The sequence below is a fragment of the Topomyia yanbarensis genome, chromosome 3, assembly GCF_030247195.1.
Source record: "Topomyia yanbarensis strain Yona2022 chromosome 3, ASM3024719v1, whole genome shotgun sequence".
Classification (NCBI taxonomy): domain Eukaryota; kingdom Metazoa; phylum Arthropoda; class Insecta; order Diptera; family Culicidae; genus Topomyia; species Topomyia yanbarensis.
Window position 1 is genome coordinate 29,644,675 of NC_080672.1, and position 19,765 is coordinate 29,664,439.

At 43.3% G+C, this 19,765-nt stretch overlaps 1 protein-coding gene across 8 annotated transcripts in view; it reads right to left on the reverse strand.

The window, feature by feature from the left end:
- The window catches only part of LOC131692838 (CTTNBP2 N-terminal-like protein), a 36,643-nt gene that overhangs the window by 12,443 nt on the left and 4,435 nt on the right, over positions 1-19,765 (reverse strand). For 6 of the 8 annotated variants that reach the window (XM_058980152.1, XM_058980159.1, XM_058980155.1 and 3 more), the window contains 2 exons: positions 6,323-6,562; positions 5,719-5,879 (listed from right to left, as the gene is read on the reverse strand). In XM_058980152.1, coding sequence (XP_058836135.1) covers positions 5,719-5,879; positions 6,323-6,562 — 401 coding nt within the window. The remainder of the gene's footprint in view (positions 1-5,718; positions 5,880-6,322; positions 6,563-19,765) is intronic. The other 2 variants (XM_058980157.1, XM_058980158.1) reach the window with 2 other exon arrangements.

Genomic DNA, 19,765 nt, shown 5'->3' on the forward strand with positions numbered 1-19,765 from the left:
AGGTCCATTCCGCAACTTTCCAAGCATTCTTTCAGCATTCTTTTTCAGAAATGCTAAAGAAAGCTACGCCACTACCTTCAACAAACCTCTAACGAGGGCGAGGAGAAAAATTTCCTCTCCTAAACTTTCTTGTAAAGGCCAGAAGGGGGGGGGGGGGGGCTACGGAAGCGACATCTCTTGGAAGTGTTGCAACCAAACAGAAGCAAGTAGCTCCTACTCTCGGAGGATTCAACTCAGAGAAGGAGTTCCCAGCACTTCCCGGAACATCAAAAAATCCAAGTGTTCCTTTGTTTCAGTTTGATAATTATCAAACTCTCGGACATAGTGGACTATATAATAAATTTTTTTTCAATATTACTGATCCGATTAAAAGTCTATGGCTAGCTAGTCTGCCTACAGTTAGAATATTTTTGAAGCAGTTGACTGCTAAATGGCCCCTCCTTTCAGCTATTGTATCTTTCTATGGGTTATCACTGTTCTACAGTGGAATTGTGGAAGTATGCATTATCCCGAAAATCGATTCCTTCAAAATGTTAATAAATAGTTTCAGTAACGATGCATATACTTTTTGTGAAACTTGCTGGACTTCCGATATAGATCTCAACTTCCATGGCTTTAATATTATTCACCTGGATCGATGTACCTCCTATGGAGAAGTGCTTTTGGGCATCAAAAAGTGCTATTCGTTCTACTGAATTAACCTTCCCTCGATACCAGATATTGAAGTTGTCGCTTGTCAAGTAACAACCAATGGCAAAGATCTTTGCAAAGCTTCCATATATATCCACCCCAACATCGCGATTGGGCATCACCGGCTACATGACATCATAGAATCCCTACCTGCACAGCGACTAGTTTTAGGAGACTAACTCTCACGATCTTCCTTAATCCACGATCTTTGCGATAACTTCAACTTGACAGTTTTAAACACGGGTGAAATGGCACGGATTCCCCCAGCGTATCCGAACGCTTTAGACTTGTCCCTCAGTCCAGCATCGTTGCGATTAAATTGCCATCCCTGATCCCCACGGTAGCGACCATCTGCCGATCTCAGTTTCAATCAACAACGGTTCAAGGCATCAATTAATATTTCGTATGACCTCAAACCGCGATATCCGACAACATTGAATCTACTATAGAACTTCGTCCGGAAGAAAAGTACATGTTTTTGACTGGCTTGATTCTCAACAGCGCGAATCAAGCTCAGACTAAGCCAGTACCCGGCGCGAACATTCAAAAACGTTTTCCCAATCCGTGGTGGGACAAAGAGTATTCAGACGTGTACGCGGAGATTAGACCTTCCGGGACGACGGGTTAGCTATCGCCAATACGCGACGTTAGAAACGCGAATGAAGAGTTTGCTGGAAGCCAAGAAACGTAGTTACTGGCGCCGGTTCGTTGATGGACTAGCGAGAGAAATATCGATAAGCACTCTTTGGGGCACGGCCCGACGTATGCGAACTCGAAACAGTACTATCGAGAGTGCGAAATATTTAAACCGTTGGATTTTCGGTTTCGGCAGAAAGATTTGTCCGGATTCCGCCCCGACACAGAAGACCTATCGCGTAGCGTTTCCCTCCGATACTGCGATCGAAACTATTTTTTCGATGGTGGAGTTCTCACTGGCTCTATTATCATATAATAATAAAGCCCCAGGGCTTGAAATTCAACTTGTTGAAGAAACTACCAGACTCTGCCAAGAGACGCTTGTTGAATTTATTTAATAAGTTTCTGGGGTGTAACATTGTCCCTTATGACTGAAGACAAGTGAAGGACATCGCCATCCAAAAACCAGCAAACCCAGTCCCCGACCACAACTCGTATCGACCGATTGCAATGCAATCCTGCATCCGGAAGTTGTTCGAGAAAATGATCCTTTTCCGCCTCATCAATTGGGTCGAAGCAAATGGCTTACTGTCCGATACACAATTTGGCTTCCGCAAAGGCAAAGTGATGAACGATTGCCTTACGTTGTTGACACCAGACAAACAAATGGCTTATGCTCGCAACATGAGTCGGGACAACATTCGTGTGTTGTCCCAACTCATGACAAACCTTACACGCTGGATGCACGTATCCGGCCTATTGGGCTCGTGTCACGCTATCGAGCACATTATCTGGGCGTGCATCGAGTACAGTTCCGCCAGGTCTCGGCTAATGGATACCCTCCGGGCCCGAGGAAGACCTCCCAACGTCCCGGTACGAAATGTTATGGCAAGCCGCGATCTCCCTTTAAATGTGTCTCTTATCTATCTGTGCCCAAAATCAATTAATATAAGAATTAAGCCCCTTTTTTCGCGTTCTCATAAGTCTCCTGTACTGCTTTGTAGCACCGACTCTCATCAGAGCTCTCACCTTTGTCCAGATATAAATCAAAATTGGAGCCAACACGACCGGAAGATTTGACAAATTTGGAGGATTCCCCACGGGTCCGACGAGGCAGTACAGGCGTACAGATCGTACAGGTCGATCTGCCATAAACTGCAAGCTTAGTTTGTCTCTTCTCTGTCACTGTTGTCCACCCTCTATTCCCTGTATATTGCTGTTACTACGATGTTGAAATTAGATCCCCAGGAAAATGTCTCACTCAAGTAAATAGGCCGTTGGAAAAAGTGAATTTAATTCTGTTTCTTCTTATTGCCCCTTTAATGTAATGGTACAGACAGGAGCAAACTATGTCGTCGCTGCGGCGAGGAGGGGCATAAGGAGCGGGGCTGCACTAAGGCGCACAAATGCCTTATCTGCACCGCTAAGAAGCAAGCCCGTAATCATGCTGTGGGTGGACCTTCGTGTCCCTTCGGTGAGGCAAATAAGAAGAAGCCGTGAACGTCACACAGCTAAATCTTAACCATTGTGCAGCAGCCCAACAGCTGTTGTGGCAGTCGGTCTCGGAGTCGAGGACAGATGTCGACCTCCTATCAGACCCGTACAACATCCCTGCCGGCAACGGCAATTGGGTGTCGGACGGGTCGGGGATGATCGCAATCTGTACAACGGGACGGTTCCCGGTTCAAGAGGTAATACACTCCTCCGCCGAGGGTGTTGCGATTGCCATGATCAATGGTGTGTCCTATTGTAGCTGCTACGCTCCACCAAGATGGCCCATAGAACAGTTCAACCAGATGATCGACAGGCTCTCGTCAGACCTAGTGGGCCGGAAACCGGTAGTTATAGCGGGAGACTTCAACGCTTGAGCAGTAGAGTGGGGCAGCCGCTGTACAAATAGCAGGGGCCAAGCGCTAATGGAGGAGCTTGCGAAGCTCGATACTGTGTTAGCTAAAAATGGCTCTGCTAGCACATTCCGTAGAAACGAGGTGGAGGCATGGATTGACGTAACATTTTCCAGCCCGAGTCTGGTTCCAGGCATGGAATGGAGGTTAGACGAAAGCTACACCCATAGCGATCATTTAGCAATCCGCTTTAGGATCAACTATGGTGTGCAGCATCCGAGGGCGGGAGATCTCTGTCAGGTACGCGGGTGGAAGTCCAATCACTTCGACAGCGAAGCTTTCACCGCGGCCCTGGGACTGGAGGCCAACATCGACAGTGTAAACGGGGTTGCGCTGGTAGCCGTCCTATCACGCGCGTGCGACGCCACCATGCCGAGAATAACCCTGCCAAGAAACGGCAGATGCCCGGTATACTGGTGGAGTGCCAAGATTGCAGCTCTACGGTCAGCCTGCCTCAGAGCTAGACGTAGGATGCAAAGAGCCCGCACCGAGGATGCAAGAGAGAACCGCCGTGAAGTGTTTCGAGCTGCGAAATTGGCCCTTAACAAGGCCATTAAAAGCAGCAAGAGAGCGTGTTTCGACAACCTGTGTAAGAGTGCCAACGCGAATCCGTGGGGTGACGCCTACAGAATCCTGATGGCCAAAACCAAAGGGGGCTCTTCACCCCCAGAACGGTCTCCGGACCGGTTGGCGACGATTATCGAAGCACTCTTCCCGTCTCGAGCCACAAGCCCCTGGCCACCTGCACTACGTGACAGTGCGGGCACGGCCGAAATGGTGGCTCCAGTGACGAACGAAGAACTACTCGCAGTGGCTAATTCCCTAGCAACGAACAAAGCTCCAGGACCGGACGGAGTTCCAAACTGCGTTCTCAAGGCAACGATCATAGCGAACCTGAACATGTTCAGGCTAGCTATGCAGAGATGCCTGGACGAGTGCCGTTTCCCCGATAGATGGAAAAGGCAGAAATTGGTGTTGTTGCCGAAGCCTGGGAAGACGCCAGGCGACCCATCGGCGTACAGACCAATCTGTCTGATCGCCACGACTGGCAGATTCCTTGAGAGGATCATCCGCCTGTCAAGCAACCACTTTGGCTTTCGGAAGGGTAAGTCCACGGTGGACACTATCAACGTAATAAAACTTGCGTATTGTCCGTCGGAGCAGATGGTAGCAGATGCACTTACGAAGCCGTTAGGTGCAATAAGGTTTCAGCAACTGTTGGGACACATCGGTCTATCGAAATAGGATGGCTCGGTGCTCATTGAGGAGGAGTGTTGGAGGGAACAATGACCACCTCTCACATGATACATCTTGGTTCAACCATCCGGTATCTTACCCCCCGCATTAACTTTTCATTCATAAGAGATTTTTCTAACCCGAAGAGGCGAATGACCTTAAGGTTAAAACCTCTATAATCGAAACAAAAAAAATCTAGCCTTTATATTCCATTCATTACTGAACTGTACTTAACAGAGTAAACACGCAATTCTAAAACTAACTCGTTTCTTTAAATAAATTCCGAAGTGACAGATTTGTCTGTCTCTCTCGGCAACGGCAAATGAACGGCGGTATGTGTCTCACAATGCCCGCTATTTTTTGCAGAAAATGTATTGAAGTAATAAGATCTATAACAATATAAACAGTCAGTCCGGCTCTGCAGTATCCGCACAACCATGTTGTCAGCAAAATTTAGACGCTAATATCTTAATAAAGTGAAATTTGTTTATTGATTTTTAGCGACATATCTCCCGCGTCTCACTTTACTTTACTGATGTCTGGACAGAAAAAAATAGTTTGTTGAGTACTCAGCAGCCTATATCACGGCAAAAGATCGTAAAAAGCTGAGATCCGGAAGAATCTAATCAAAAGTGTGTGTGTATTAAAAAGCCTTCGTTTAGACAATACCCAAAGGTTACAACTGAGACGATTTCTATACAAAATATAAGAAAGATGAGTCTTAAATAAAAATTGTAATGCTTTGCTTGGTAAAAAAATATGCCGGCATGTAAACGTTAAACAAACATGATTATTAATAAACAACTTAAACGGTCTGATATATTATAATGTAACCCAAGAAGCGCCCCTTGCCCGAAATTATAGCTTCATTAAAATCGGTCTCACTCTTTCCTGAATCTACAATACAAACACAACAATTATACCTAGCGTGTGCCAATTTGGACCATGAGAGGATAAGTAGCAGTGTTAGTATCCCAAAAACACAAACATAAACAAATCAAACAAACAGAAAACACAAGAAAAGGAGAAATTTTTGACCTAAATTCCTGCCTAAGAACCGATTTCTTCACCCTCGCCTTACGTTCAAGCCAGGTTTAACGCCAAGGTTTAAGCCAGGTTTTAAAGTAAGGCGAAAGTGCAGAAATCGACCCAAAAAACCATAAACCACACAACAAAGAGCTGGTGTTAATGTCTATCATCTATCAGCACTCAAACCATGACTATTGAGACGAATGGAGCTGAGCTCACTTACCTTGCCCGGCGTGGCATTGGCGTAGGTCTCGGATCCAGGTGCGACCGGCGCAGAGTTCGAAACGGGACCCGATCCAATCGGAGGTGACGTCACCGATAGCTGCGAGATCGCTGTCTGGCGAATCAGTTGACCAGGGGACACTGAGCGTGCAATTCCGGTCGCTGTGGAACGAGAAAATCAGTAGAACTTAATTGGATTGTCGAACAGAGCGCGACAGCAACAACACGCATAGACGCAAATGTTTAAATACACGTAAAGAAACCACACATGCAACGCACGATACGAACTGAAGACGTTTTTAGGAACCGTTAAAGTCACGTGTCAGGAAAAACACACACCTGTCATAAAAATAACAAGATCACACCACACAAACAGATAAATGTTTTAATCTGAAAAAATAATCAAGGAGATTACTTTTGCATTTGCAAAACAAAATCATTCAAAACTTTATTAAAGTAAGGTAAAATGATGCAGCGAAAAAACGGTTACTCCGATAGCGTTAGTGGTGGAGGGGTGAGATACTGGGTGTGCAACACAGTAAGCGCCATTCCATGCCCATCTTCAACCAAAGCAAACTAGGTTAGGTGTTTTTTGTTGCAATTACTTGGTCCGGAAACTGGAACGCTAGACACAGTGGCGGTAGGTTGAACCACCTTCGTGGCCACACTACTAATCATTGCGCCAGGCGGCAAAATCCCAACACCAGCGGAGGCGGCGGCAGCAGCAGCAGCACCAGAACTAACAGATCCGGCAAGGGCAGCGGAAGTACAAGCACCAGGAGCCACCGCAGAACCAGCTGCGGCGGAAGCGGAAGAAGTGGACGATACTACGCTGTCTACGTCTGCTAGTAGTGGTTAGAGTTGGCGTTGGGTGATTGGATTGTGGATGTTATCGAATGATTGTAATAGCGTCGGAATGTTGGTGACGATGAAGAACACCGGGTTGTGTTAAAGAAAAGTTAGAAAAAGATATAGTGGACGAATGCTAAGGATAAATATCCGATTGATACAATTGAAACAAAATGGCCTTAATCGTAGTAAATAATCATCTTACCTTGACGTAGATTGTAGAACATTTCGACAAACATAAAAAATATACTTTCCATATATGTTTCTATCATTTGATACTACTATATTTTAATGGTAGAAAAACATATGTAAAGTTCGTTCATAAAAAATGAAATATCAGACTAGTCTATATTTCTGGAGAAAATTTTTGGTAGAACTATTTTTTTCTCAATTAAGGAGAAAATTGTTTAAAACCATCTTTGCGCGTGAAGAGCACAAAACCTATAACTAAATTAGTCATGGAATTTACGTGTCGACTTCGTCTCATCAGAATCCAACACTAAGTAACAGAAATAAGCCGAATTGACGCAAGCTCCAAAAAAATGTGTTTCTGAGCAAAGCCCACTTTTCTCCTTAATTGAGAAGAAGTTTTTGCCAAAATTTTTCTTCACTAAGGAGAAATATATCCTAGTGCATGTTGCGTTGGCTTGCTAAGCCAACCCAAGCTTCGATTTCATTAATTCTCATCAGCTCAATCAGAACTCCTTTTCTTGCGAGACACCAAACATTACTAGAGCTTTGCTCAGAAACATAATGTTTTTTTCGCAGCTAGCAGTAATCCGGCCCTAGCTTTATCCTGTCACTAAGTTAGTGTCAGATTCTGATGAGACGAAGTCGAAACCCAAATTTCATAACTAACTTGGAATATCAGAATGTTTGGCAGTAATATACATATAAAACGAAACTGATTTGTGACTATAAATACATTGAAGCAAGGCAATTAGTTAGTTTAGTTAGTCTAATTAGTTTTAAACACAGAACCCGAAAAAATTTAAAAACGAAATTCGATAATGCAGCCCGAAAATTCGGTGTGCAGACAAACGGAACTATCACTATGATATCACCATATATATTGTACTGGGCTTCACTCAGAGCCGTAGCAATCCTATTTTGCGCGAGGGGGCGCAATTTTATGTTATTAAATTTAACGTATATTTAAACTTTTTATGTTGCAATGACATTCAAATAGCAAGGGACTGGAAGAAACGAAGTATTTGTTTAATATTAAGAGCCATAGTACTCAAGGAAGAGCGGAACGGTCCTGATTCCTGCAGTAGAAGGCAAAGGGTTAAGTCTTTAGGAAACTCTAATCTTGCTCATATGATCCTATTCCACGCTTTTCCAAAGATTATTTCTTCACCGTTTCACTCGTTACAGCACAAAATTGACTCACTCTTAGTCGTTAATAGAAAGGAAAAGAAAGAGAATCATTGCTAGAAGATCCAACTCTTGATCAGCAGCTACTAAGCGACTTGGTCTTCAATATCGACGAAGCGATTGCGCAGTATCGTGACATGGACCCAATGTCGCACCCCAGGACCCTGAAACTGCAGTATTCTTTTAAGTTGACATGAGAAGTTCAGATCATGAATGCTGACGTTCTTCCGATATACCTGGAATTTGTGCAGAACATGAAAGATCTGCAGCTAATAGTATTCTAGGCTGAAGTGGTGTCCGGAAGATGATTAGAATACCGACTTACACGTAGAGACGACCCGCCTCAAAATCACCGGGAAAGACAAGTACCTCCATGGGAGAGTAGAATCTCGAATAAACGTGCCGCTATTGAACGGCGTACAGAGACGGCAAAAGATCGGCGAAAGAATGCCGTCATGCGGCTACGATCATTGCACTTACTGAGCTTTGCGTGCGGGGAGCTCACCTGCTGACAGTAAAACACGACACACTAGAACAGCAAAACAGTGTCTTATTAAAACGGCTGAGGCGATACACTTGTACGACCAAATCAAACACGAGAAGCCCGAAGCGAAGGCCTACCGGATATCGGCGATGTCACTAACTTTTGGGTCACTATTTGGGAGACCCCCGTACAACATCGCGAAGGGCAACCGCGGCTATGTACATCCCACGGTGGCTGCACTTTCAACAGGGCATTACGCCAACCATGCTTATTACCGGATTCAATCACCCGTGGTACTACAATACTCCTTCCCAAGGAGAGCAACACGTCTAACCCATCCAAGTACAGACCAAGTCCGCATTAGATCATGAGCACTTTCATCACCACATACGTAAGGACCCACCATAAACAGAATAGCATCCTCACAGAGATGCATCCCACACATGACTGCATAGATCAAGCCATCATCGATGCAATCATTGTTGAACAAGTTGTGTGTTACCAACCTTGGTATGGCCTAAATCGATTACAAGAAAGCATACGCGTTATTTTTTCCTCATCAAGGTATTGTAGATGTATAAACCTAATCCTGTAGCCGTGAGGTTTTTGCAGCTGTCGATGGAGAGGAAAACGGCGACTCTGCAGTTCAGAAGTGGGAAAGACGTGTTGCAGTCTAAAACGTTCAGTAGGACACTCAATCGAAACGGGCATGGCTATCAGATAACGTATGAAAAAGCTCGCCGGAAGAGAATACTCATACCTTCCACATGGACGATTTCAAGATCTATGATGACTCGACAAAACGACTGGGTGTAGTCATCAAACTAGTCGAAAAGATGAGTGACGACGTCGGCATGGCGTTTGGCTTAGAGAAATTCCGACTACTAGGACGATTAGTCGACACTGGAGGCTACGAGATCGACGAAGGCGTGATGATTCGGGACATGGTTCTTTCTTGAATACGGGAAATAAGGACAGCAATCAACACGTTTGCTGTCCCCGCGTTGATCTACAGTTTCGGTGTTCGGTGTCATCAAAATGGAGCCGGACTGACCCGGAATATCTTGAGAGAAAATTGAGGAAGGCGTTTAGACAAGCGGGAATACGTCATCCGCAGTCGGCACTGGAGAGATTCACATTGCCAGAGACAAGGAATAGTCGACATCCAGGCACTATGCGTAGCGCAGGTGCTACAACTGCGAGAATACTTTGTGGAAAGTTCCAACCGGCATGGATTATATCAAGCAGTTACTACTGCGCACTTCACCTAGCGTAGGCGAACCACAACCTTAACTGCAATCTGCAGACTGCGTAGGAGAAACAGTTTTGCATTAGACCTAACAGCACATGATATCAGTAGTCGATTTCCACGAACTTTTGCTTTGTGAAATACTGGTTGGGTTTAGCTAAATAGTATATTTGAAAGAATTTGAGAACATACTACGCGTCATCTTTTAACTAGCAAATTTTAGTTCTACATTTCACCACCAGGAGGGCGCCAACGATAACTAATTAGTGGAAAGAGATAGAAATGAGGTGTCTTCTACGAAATTGTAGAACAAATCTTTTCCAGTAATTCTTGGTAACATGTCCATATTATATCTCTCTTCTTTAAAAAAATAGTGTTGGCGCTCTCTATGCGGTGAAATATGCAACTGAAATTTTGTGGTCAAAAGATGACTCCTATGATGTACTAAAATAGTTCCAAACATACTATTCAGTTAAACTCAACTATTATTTCGCAAAAAAATAAAGTTCGTGGGAATCAACTAATGATTCACCACCATGTGCTGTTAGGCCCCATACGAAACTGTCACAGACAGCATTTCATTTAAAGTTTCTCCTAAGGAATTTAAATTGATTTGCAATCTTCGGCAAAGTTGTAGGTAAAAAAATTATCTGGTGATAAAAAATTTATGCAGTGCCACATAGCGGTGAAAATGCAACTTAGTACGCTGTTTCTAGGCAAACTGTCGAAAAATCCCATACAAACTTCGAACGCGTTGGTTTAGTAGCTAGACGTCCGATTTGGATCAGAGACTCTTGATAGGACTAGAAATCGACTCAGGATGGGCAGACTGAGTTTTCAAAAAATTGAAACTGGATATTCTAGTGCCCAACCAAGACGTCAAGGATATATTCCGGATGTGTTAGTTGCCGTACGAGATCATCGAACTCATTATGTCAGGCTGCTGCCTACTAGCTAACTCAGCTTACTTTGAGCGTCACAATAGCGTTTCTAAGATTTTGCACCAACAATTGGCGCTGGAACTTGGTCTTTTGGAAAAGATTTGCCGAACTATCGTTATCTGCTGCGATAAATCGCCCGCTGGGTAGTAAACCGCCAACACATACATGCGCAAGATCGCGTTGTGTTGTGATAATTTGCTGCGGTGAAATTTCGGGCCGTTACTAATTAGCACAGTATAAACTATACAAATAGATCACTTTATTGTTTTTTATTATTCCTTAATTTCTTTCCATATTCCTTCCTTCTTTCTTTTCTACTATTTAAGTGTGAGAAAGTGTGTAAGTATGAGGTTCGATGGAAAACTTGTGGGGGGGGGGGCAAAGCCCCCTCTTGCCCCTTAGGTTGCTACGGCTCTGCTTCACGGATTACATCGACTGTCATTGGTGTTAACTTCAGGTAGTGTTCCTATCCAGCTAAGTACAGCCGGAAAATGAGCTGGAATTCTAGCTGGCTCTACTTAGCATCTGCCCGGTCAAAAAAAAATGCGGACGAACTTGGTCAGGCGATTTAAACAGTTTGACGTTTGACTCAACTCGCCTGTGCTAATTGCCCCTAGGAACAAATGCAATTTGCGAATGCGATTTAAAGGTAATTTCAACACTTAGACAAATTTTCTGGCGACTGAAATGGACTTGGCTATTTTTGCGATTTTCAAACATGTTTGGCTTAAGCTTAAAATTGTTTTTTTTTTCTAAACAATTCGCGTGTTCTCGCTTGTATTTTGTTTGCCTAGTGCACATTATAAAGCCAACGAATGTGGGAAATTGTGGAATCGTGTGTAAGTATAGTGGAACAAGATCTCTAATAAAAGTCAGATTGTGGTAAATTTTGTTGTGCAATACTGATTTCACCATTGATTCTTCCTATAATTTTGTGGTGATTACCTAGTGTACTGATTAGATTATGTGAGTAGATAATGAATCCGAAAATATGTATTATTTGTAATTTTCATATTAGGCAATTAAGGGCGATTAAATGGCACGTTCCCTGGGCGATTTAAAGACGGGTAGAGCGGCAAAAAAATGACGGCGGCAAATCGCCCAAATGTTGCATTTGAAATAGTCCCCTAATTGCCAGCAATTTGCTGGCAAATTGAAGGGCAATTAGCGCATCCGAGTTGACAAATAGCCCCCCGTTAGCCAGCAACTTGCCCTTTTTGACTGGGTTCCAGTGACACAACCGATTCAAGTTTGAAAACTTCTGAAACACAATATATACTAACGGGTGACAAACTAGAGCTTCCTTCCCGGGAATTTATTACCCGGGAATCCCGGGATTTTTGGATTTCTCGGGATTCCCATTTCCCGGAAAATTGCGTTTTCTCATTCCCGGGATTCCGGGAAAAAGATTTTTAATTTATTCCAAAACGCTTGGGTTCAAATTATGATTGCAAATTATGTTTTTCATTGATTTGCAGATCAATGAACTATATATATTTAAGTTCGCCGATATTTTTTCGTAATTTTGCAGATATATATGTAGTCCAAGCCTCACACAAGTCACTGCTAACGAATGTTCATATTTTCATGCAAACATGGATAAATTGGCCGGCCGTTGCACCGAAGAATTTCCTTACAGTAGCGTTGGTGGTGCGCACAATATCTCTGCAACCAATAAGCCGATTGATCAGATTTTTAATAGTTCTTTGAACATAGTTAGATCTTGAATGAAAGGGCTTGCAAACACAATTTAGTTATGGAACTGGCGTTACATTCTTAAGAAAATCGATTACTGTTTATTTCAAAAATTGGGATGGCTTGTAGTGATATTGTGCTTAACGCAAACGCTATTTAAAATAAGCAATGTTTCAAGAACGTCTGTAGAAATATTTGGTTGGATCATCGAATTCATATTTGGTCTAATTTGTTATAGCGTAGCTGTAATATCTGTTTTATCTGTAATATCTGTTTTATCGTGAATTTTACATACAATTTTGCATACCCGGAATTTTTGGATGCGTAAAAAGAAATACAGAACGCTGGGGGGAAGCCCATTTTGCATAGTCATTTGGCAAATGGCATAAAATCGTTTGGCATAACCATAGCGAGATTCAAGTGGATTGAAATAAAATTTAAAATAGGTTGCTGGTTAACATAATGACCATTTCGCATAATGCCCATTTTGCATAAAGCCATTTGGCATAATAGTACAATTTATGCCAAAGTGCCCTTATGCCAAATGACCTACTATCAAATTATTTCTTATGCCAAACGGGCATTATGCCAAACAACTTTATGCCAAACGACGTTATGGCAAATGACATTATGCCAAACAGGTTAGCCCCAGAATGCTATATCTTTCCAATATCATGCGCATGCTCGATTTTGATTCATACGTAACTGCTCACTATCCTGAACTAGCTCAATCATTTCATTCACGATTTCCATAGAAGGTGATTTGCATTAAATTGATCACATTCCATTGAAATGTTCTATTGCGAATTCCAACTTTGGGCAGTAACTCCAGCAGCTACATTTAGCTTATCGTAATCGTAATTACCAAAATTTAGGTTAAAGATATTTTCGAGAAAAAAATCAATAGGAGTTTATGTTATGTAAACTGAGTGACGAACTATCAAATAATTCAATGATGTGTACCCTAATAAAACAATATTATACACAAACTTTAACCCATATAGTCCAACGATTCCACATATTGTTTGGATGATACCCTGAACAGGTCGTTAGGTTCTTAAACCATACGATGTTTATTAGGGTAGTCCACTAAATCGACATCTCCTGACAGCTGCTTTTAGGACAGATATAAATATGCAATCAAAAGGGTTTAAAAACTTTTCAATTTATTCTTTTGTTTCAAGAACATTATTCACTTTTTTATTTTTCTTGTGTATTCCCAGGATTTCCCGGGAAATTTCCCAAATCCCGGGAAGCTGAAAGCCGTCGGGAAATAGAAGCTCTATGACAAACATGTTCCCGATGGTCAGAACTAGAAAAACTCTGGAAAGAGAACTGCGGAGACTCCATTTTGGATCGATTCGATTCGCGTTTAGCTGTCAAAAAACGAATTTAATCGAACATTGCCTATCCTTATAACATTGGACGTGTTGCCATACAATGCCGGGGCATACGTTACCAAAAATGCTGTTTTTCTCTCCGCAGTTCTCTTTCTAGAGTTTTTCTAGTCAGAACAAACACCGTCTTGTCACTTGCAAATTTAGAAGCTACAAGATTGTAATTCATTTTATTGATTTCAGAAGTTTTTAGATTATATTAATTCTTACATTTCCAGTGTTTCTTCGGTCTATAGACTGTCAGTTTCTTCGTCGGCGAAGAGCCGATCGTGGCCAATCTAGTCGCAGAACTGATACAGTTTAAGGTTAGGATTCACAATTATGAATTATGTATGTTTCAACATACTTTCAGTACAGTTTATTTCGATAAACCAGTTCAGTTATTCCAAACGAACAAGCGTACAACTGAATATAATTTACTGACTTATTCGTTTTGGTTCGCGAATTACTTCACGCGCTCGATCCTATTCTACTACCTAATTCACATCCATATTAATTCGTCAAAAGGGCGAAAGTGTTCTTTGTAAACAAACTTGTTTCGCTCATTAGTCTGCTGCAGAGTGGAATTTCATGAACAATATGCGTTAATGTAAATTTTTACCCTTCGTAGCATAATTTCAATTGTTTTCTGCTTCGAAATTATAGTGAATTAAGAGAAACCATCAAAATAAAAGTTTGTTTACAAATCTTATTCGCCCTTTTGCAAATTTAATATGGACATTAGTAATATGCCTTTTGTGTTCTACTGCTGTTTCACTGACATTTGCTTGGTCATAGTCGATCAGACGCGAGGGAACAGACAGTGGCTTCACAGCTCCTTTACCGACGACAGGGCTGCCGGTAACATTCCCCGACCCGTGAAGCACTTCCGGTTCTGATGCGGACACATCGAGTTTCACATCGTCGCGAAATACGTTCAGAACAGCGAGCTTTGTCGCAGATCGTGCGAACACACCTCTAGCAGTCTGTACCGTCACGCGCCTCTTCTGCCCGGAAATGTTTCCAGGATGCGTCCTTGTTCCCATCAGTTCCTCGCATGTTCGTCAACTATGACGACTAGATCGCCCGGTTCTAGTCAACTTTGGGAGATATTTTCGGACCCACCTTCGCCAGAATTTGCTTCCAGCTGTCCTGAAGAATGTTCCCTTTGATCACCGTAGCTTACAGCGGAACGTAGGTTAGAGACTGAGAATTCACTATGGCTTCGGTTTCTAGCATGATCGTTTCCATTACGTCATCGCTAGGATGCCGGGGCTATCCGATATAGCTTTCATCGCGACTATTACAGACTTGACCATGCACTGCCATGGTCCTGTCATGTACGGGGCTGCCGGAACGTTGAAGGGTCACTGTGTATGTGCGTTGGTGTATGTGTTGGCGCAGTCCTTGACGATGTCGTGAATTTTCATACTTCCTTCGATAACTGGAGGTTAGATCCGATAAAATTCGTGCCATTATCGGAGAAAACCTCCAGTGGCGCACCTCGCTTGCCCACAAATCTTTTGAAGGCTCAGGAGGTTATTGAAAGACTGTGATCTAACTGAACTGCCCGTACTGGAAGACAGATGAACAAACATATCCACTTTTTCACCAAGCTGCGGACGACTTTGACTTCGAAGGGGACTACATGGGAGTCGACGCCGACGTACGTGAACGACCGAACGAATATGGTTAGGCGTTCCTTGGGAAGTGGTGCCATCAGCGGTGGCGCTGGAGCTGCTTTCTGTGCTTTACAGTACTGACAACTCCTGCCAACTTTGCGTTTGAGCGTTCGAAGCTTCGGTATGTAGGGCTTCCGCCGTAATTCGTTGCACACTGATTCTCCATTGGCGTGAAGGAACCGTTGGTAGTAGTAATTCACCAGAAGAATGGTCATACGATGATCCCTACACAATACTGCGGGATACTTTGCCGCGTAGGGAATATGCGGCGCGTTTCCAATCAAACCTCGTATACGGATGACTACGTGCTCATCGGAAAATGGGAGCAGTGAACTCCTTTTGTGAACACTGCCACCGATTTTTGGTTGATGAAGAAGTCTTCACTGTACGCCTGCGTTTGTGCCTGATGCCAAAGAGTTTCCTCTGCCTTCAGAAAATCGTCTTGATCTGGACTTGTTTACTACTCCTTATCTGCCTCCAGCTTCTTATCACTCGATGAACGTAGGCCACCGTTCGAGCTAAACGACTTCAACTGGAAAAGTGTTCGACGTCTACGATCTCCTCCGACGTCAATTGTACAACTACCATTCGTATTCCTTCGATTAACGCAGCTACTTCAGCTTCCTTGTTCGATTACTTTGGACACTACTCTTTCGTGTTTCGTTGGAACCCACCTTGGAATCAGTGACTCTCCGGTTCGAACGATAGTTCTGAATTCCACTTGGAGCATCATTAGCTACGTTGAGTTTAGAAGGTACGTGGTACCACTCATTTACGCCTAGTGAACGAAAGAATTTCGTCGACTCGGAATGAGACGAATTGGTGATATCGGCGACTGTCCGAGCGAAACCACGTCAGAACTGTACGAGAGTCCGTCCACAAGTAGCGTTTATGTATGCGGAGAGTGAGCGCCGAACAAACGTTTTGCAATAAGCGCGCTCTCATCGCTTGTAACTCCAGGCGCGGGATTGACAGCGCAGAAATTGGGGCGACTTTAGTTTTTGTTGCTACTAGCGAACACCAGCTACTGCCGCCATGCGCCATACTCAAATAAACTACAAACGCGCATGCCGTTACGCTAGCATCCGTGAACACGTGAAACTTGATTTCGTCTACCTCTGGCGTCGTAAGATTCCCAAACAAGCAAAGAGGTACTTGCACTTCGCCAATCATCTCGTACAACTCGATCCATCTACTCCATAGATCGTACAGTTTCTCTGGTATGGGCTCGTCCCACTTTGTTCCACACCTAAGATACGCTCATATATGTGTTCATTGTCCATTGTACTAGTGACTTGCTGTCCGGTGAACTAGTTTCCTACGAGTTGGATAGAATTTTGCCGAATGCAAAGCCCGCTGTTGCGCGGATAAACTACACTTGTTTGACAAGCTGTACTGCTTCCTCTACCGAGTAGACACTGTCATCCACGTAATGATTGTAGATGATTGCGTTTATCGCTCTAGGATATGATCCCGCGTATTCGAGAGCGATTTTGTTCTTCTCGAACATAGCAGTGTTGACTATGTATATCTGAACTTCATCCGACGGACAGTTACGCCATTCGAAGCACTGTAACTACTTGTCTTCCTCCAAGATACGAATTCTCAGGAACATCTCTGCCTTCCCTAAACCGTAACAAAACGTTCACTAGCGAGATGAGTAGAGACGGACCCTTGAGATGCATATGGTTGAATGCAACTCCACCAGCCTTCGCGGCTGCATCCCACACCAGTCGGATTGTATTTGGTTTCTTGGAATTCGTCACCAACCCCAGCGGAAGGTATCATACTAGCCGACGGTTCGCGTTCGCCTTCTCTTCAGACAATACTTTGCGGACGTACTGCTTCTGGTCGTAGCTCTCTATTTAATCGTTAACCCTTCGACGCAGCTCAGAATCTTTTGCCAGTCGTTTCTCCAAACCCTCGCCAAATGGTAGCTATCCTGGAATCTATCTTTTCGCCAAAGCAAATCTCTCCTTCGCAGTTTCTTCCAGAAAGCTGCGTGCTCGCTTTTGCTCCTCCGATTCAAGCAACTGCGTCAAAGCAACATCGAATCGTGTTCTCTATCTCTCCCCAAATATGGACGTGCACTTGCTCAACTGAACCTTCAGTTCAGTTATACCAAGCCGAGTCTTAGCTAACTACTGATTCGTTGCTGCAGCCCTCGCCATTCTTCAAACTTGTCAACAACCGTACATATTCAAGCCCGATGATCATATCGGGTTTGATTTAGACGTAGCTGGCCACGGGATGTCCTTGAAAATATGGGAACGTATTTGACAGCCCTGTATTGTTTCGATTGCAATGGAAGGCCTACTTCCGTACCGTTTGTACATTGGTTGGTTGAAACGTTTCCCTGTTTCCGAATAAGATTTTTGAATTCCATCGATATTTTTCCCAATTCAAAACAATATGCACCCATATTCTTCATCTTACCAAAAATTCTGGGAAATGGTTATATCTAGGGAATGAACTTCTGGGCATTGGTCTATTCTGGTTAATGCTTTTCTGGGAAGGAATGCATTCTGGAATTGAATACTTTACGCTGACGTCACAAATGAACTGAGTGTTCATTTTTGACAGTTCGCTTGTACTGTTTACATGGACTTAGAAAAATTCTTTGCGATTTTCTTCGAGCGAATCTAGTCGTCCCAGCCCCGTGAAAACTGTTTGTTGCCTGAAGCTGCCACCAAATGCCAGTAGCGCTAGCTACGTTTCAAATGTTCAAGGTCTGTTCACATGAACTGTATAACACTGTTTAAAAGTTGGAATCAAAACAAGTAATTAATAACAATATATGAGAATTCACGCTTTCTCTTGCATCGCTTCTTCTCCACAAAATCCGAACGCTTTTATAACCTGAGTACCAAATAAGCACGTCAAAATGAAGTTTGTTTGCATTCGGAAAGTTTCAGGTCGAGTTAACAACATTGGCTCGTAGCAATGTGAACGTTGCTTAAAGCGCGTTCGCTGTCATTTTTGACAACTAGCCGAGCCAGAAAGCCAGCTTATGTTGGCTTCACTCATTTTTCAAAGAAACGTCAAAACATTCACCCTCTTGAGTCGTCCACAAATTTTTCTAAGTCCATGTAAACAGTACAAGCGAACTGTCAAGAAAAGTGAGGTTAACTTTGCCAGTAAAGAACCTAATATTAGGTTTGTTCCAGAACATGGAAGTTACTCCCTGTTGCTCCGGAGCAAAAAACTCTTGCTCCTTTTCACTGCGGTTTGCCACCAGAAGAAGAAAAAAGAGAAGAAGATAGTACAGAAACGATTTTCTCCCTGTTTGCTCCGGAGTACTTCCAGTTTCTCCTGGTACTGGAACAAACCTATTGCTTTCGATCAAAGCAAGCGTAGTGCGTCAGACGTGTGAAATTTTCGCTCCCGTTAACATTTTTTTTTAGAATCAGTAAAGATTCTGGATGTTAGATTTTTGAACGGTTTCCGGTTGCTCTTAAAGTGGATGCTGCTAACATTGAAGTGTTGATCAGGTGCATCGGCGAGTCAGTGAATTTAGGAAGTTTCAGAGGGGTAAAAGCTGCTAGTGTCCGCGGGTTTCGGGAAGAATTGTCATGGAAGAGGGTAGCGTTCGTCAGTCGACAGTACTTCAGGTTCGCGGGAGCCCCGATAGAAATCAGAGGAACTGCTCACTTATTCGTGCCTAGGAATTGAAAGTTCAATTGCAATACTGGTATAAAGTTGATACTCGTATTATAATTGAACGGGGCTTGCCGACGGGAAAATGACCTCGGAATGTACCGCTAGGTCTCTGTCATTCTGAAATGGGTCATTGGAAAATCGGTAGAGCTGACACCTATTAAATCCTGAAATCAAGTTATTTGCATGGGGTAACCAGACCTTATGCAGTAAACTTTTTTCCATCGGCCAGTGGGATTTAGAAGGTTAACACACACACATTCAGGAATATTGCTTTCTAGGAGTTGGTGTTTTTCGATGAAATAGTTTTCTGGAGAACAGTTCTTTCTGGGGAAAAAACTTCGGTGTCTTAGTTTCTGAGGAATGGTTTTCGGGGGAATGTCGTAGAACCAGGGTGTACATTAAAATTCTTTGGAATTCTCGGCTTTGAGTTTGTTATCAACATAGGATTCCCGGGTACCGCTCTGATATAATTTGAGGGATACGGGATCGCGGAACGGACAGGTGGGTTCCTAGGAATGTCGACATATTCTGGGTAGGTACTGATCGTTATGGGCGACTGTGTTCCCGGGTACTAGTAAACCGATGCTGTACCGAGACAAACCAGAGGATTTTGGACTCGTGGTATTCTCTTTAAGAATTTTCAAAACGGGCCCGATTGTCGACGAGGTACTCATCGGCGCCTAGAAGACCGACGTGATGACACTTCCATCTACTGTGTAGAGTTTGTGTGAAGAT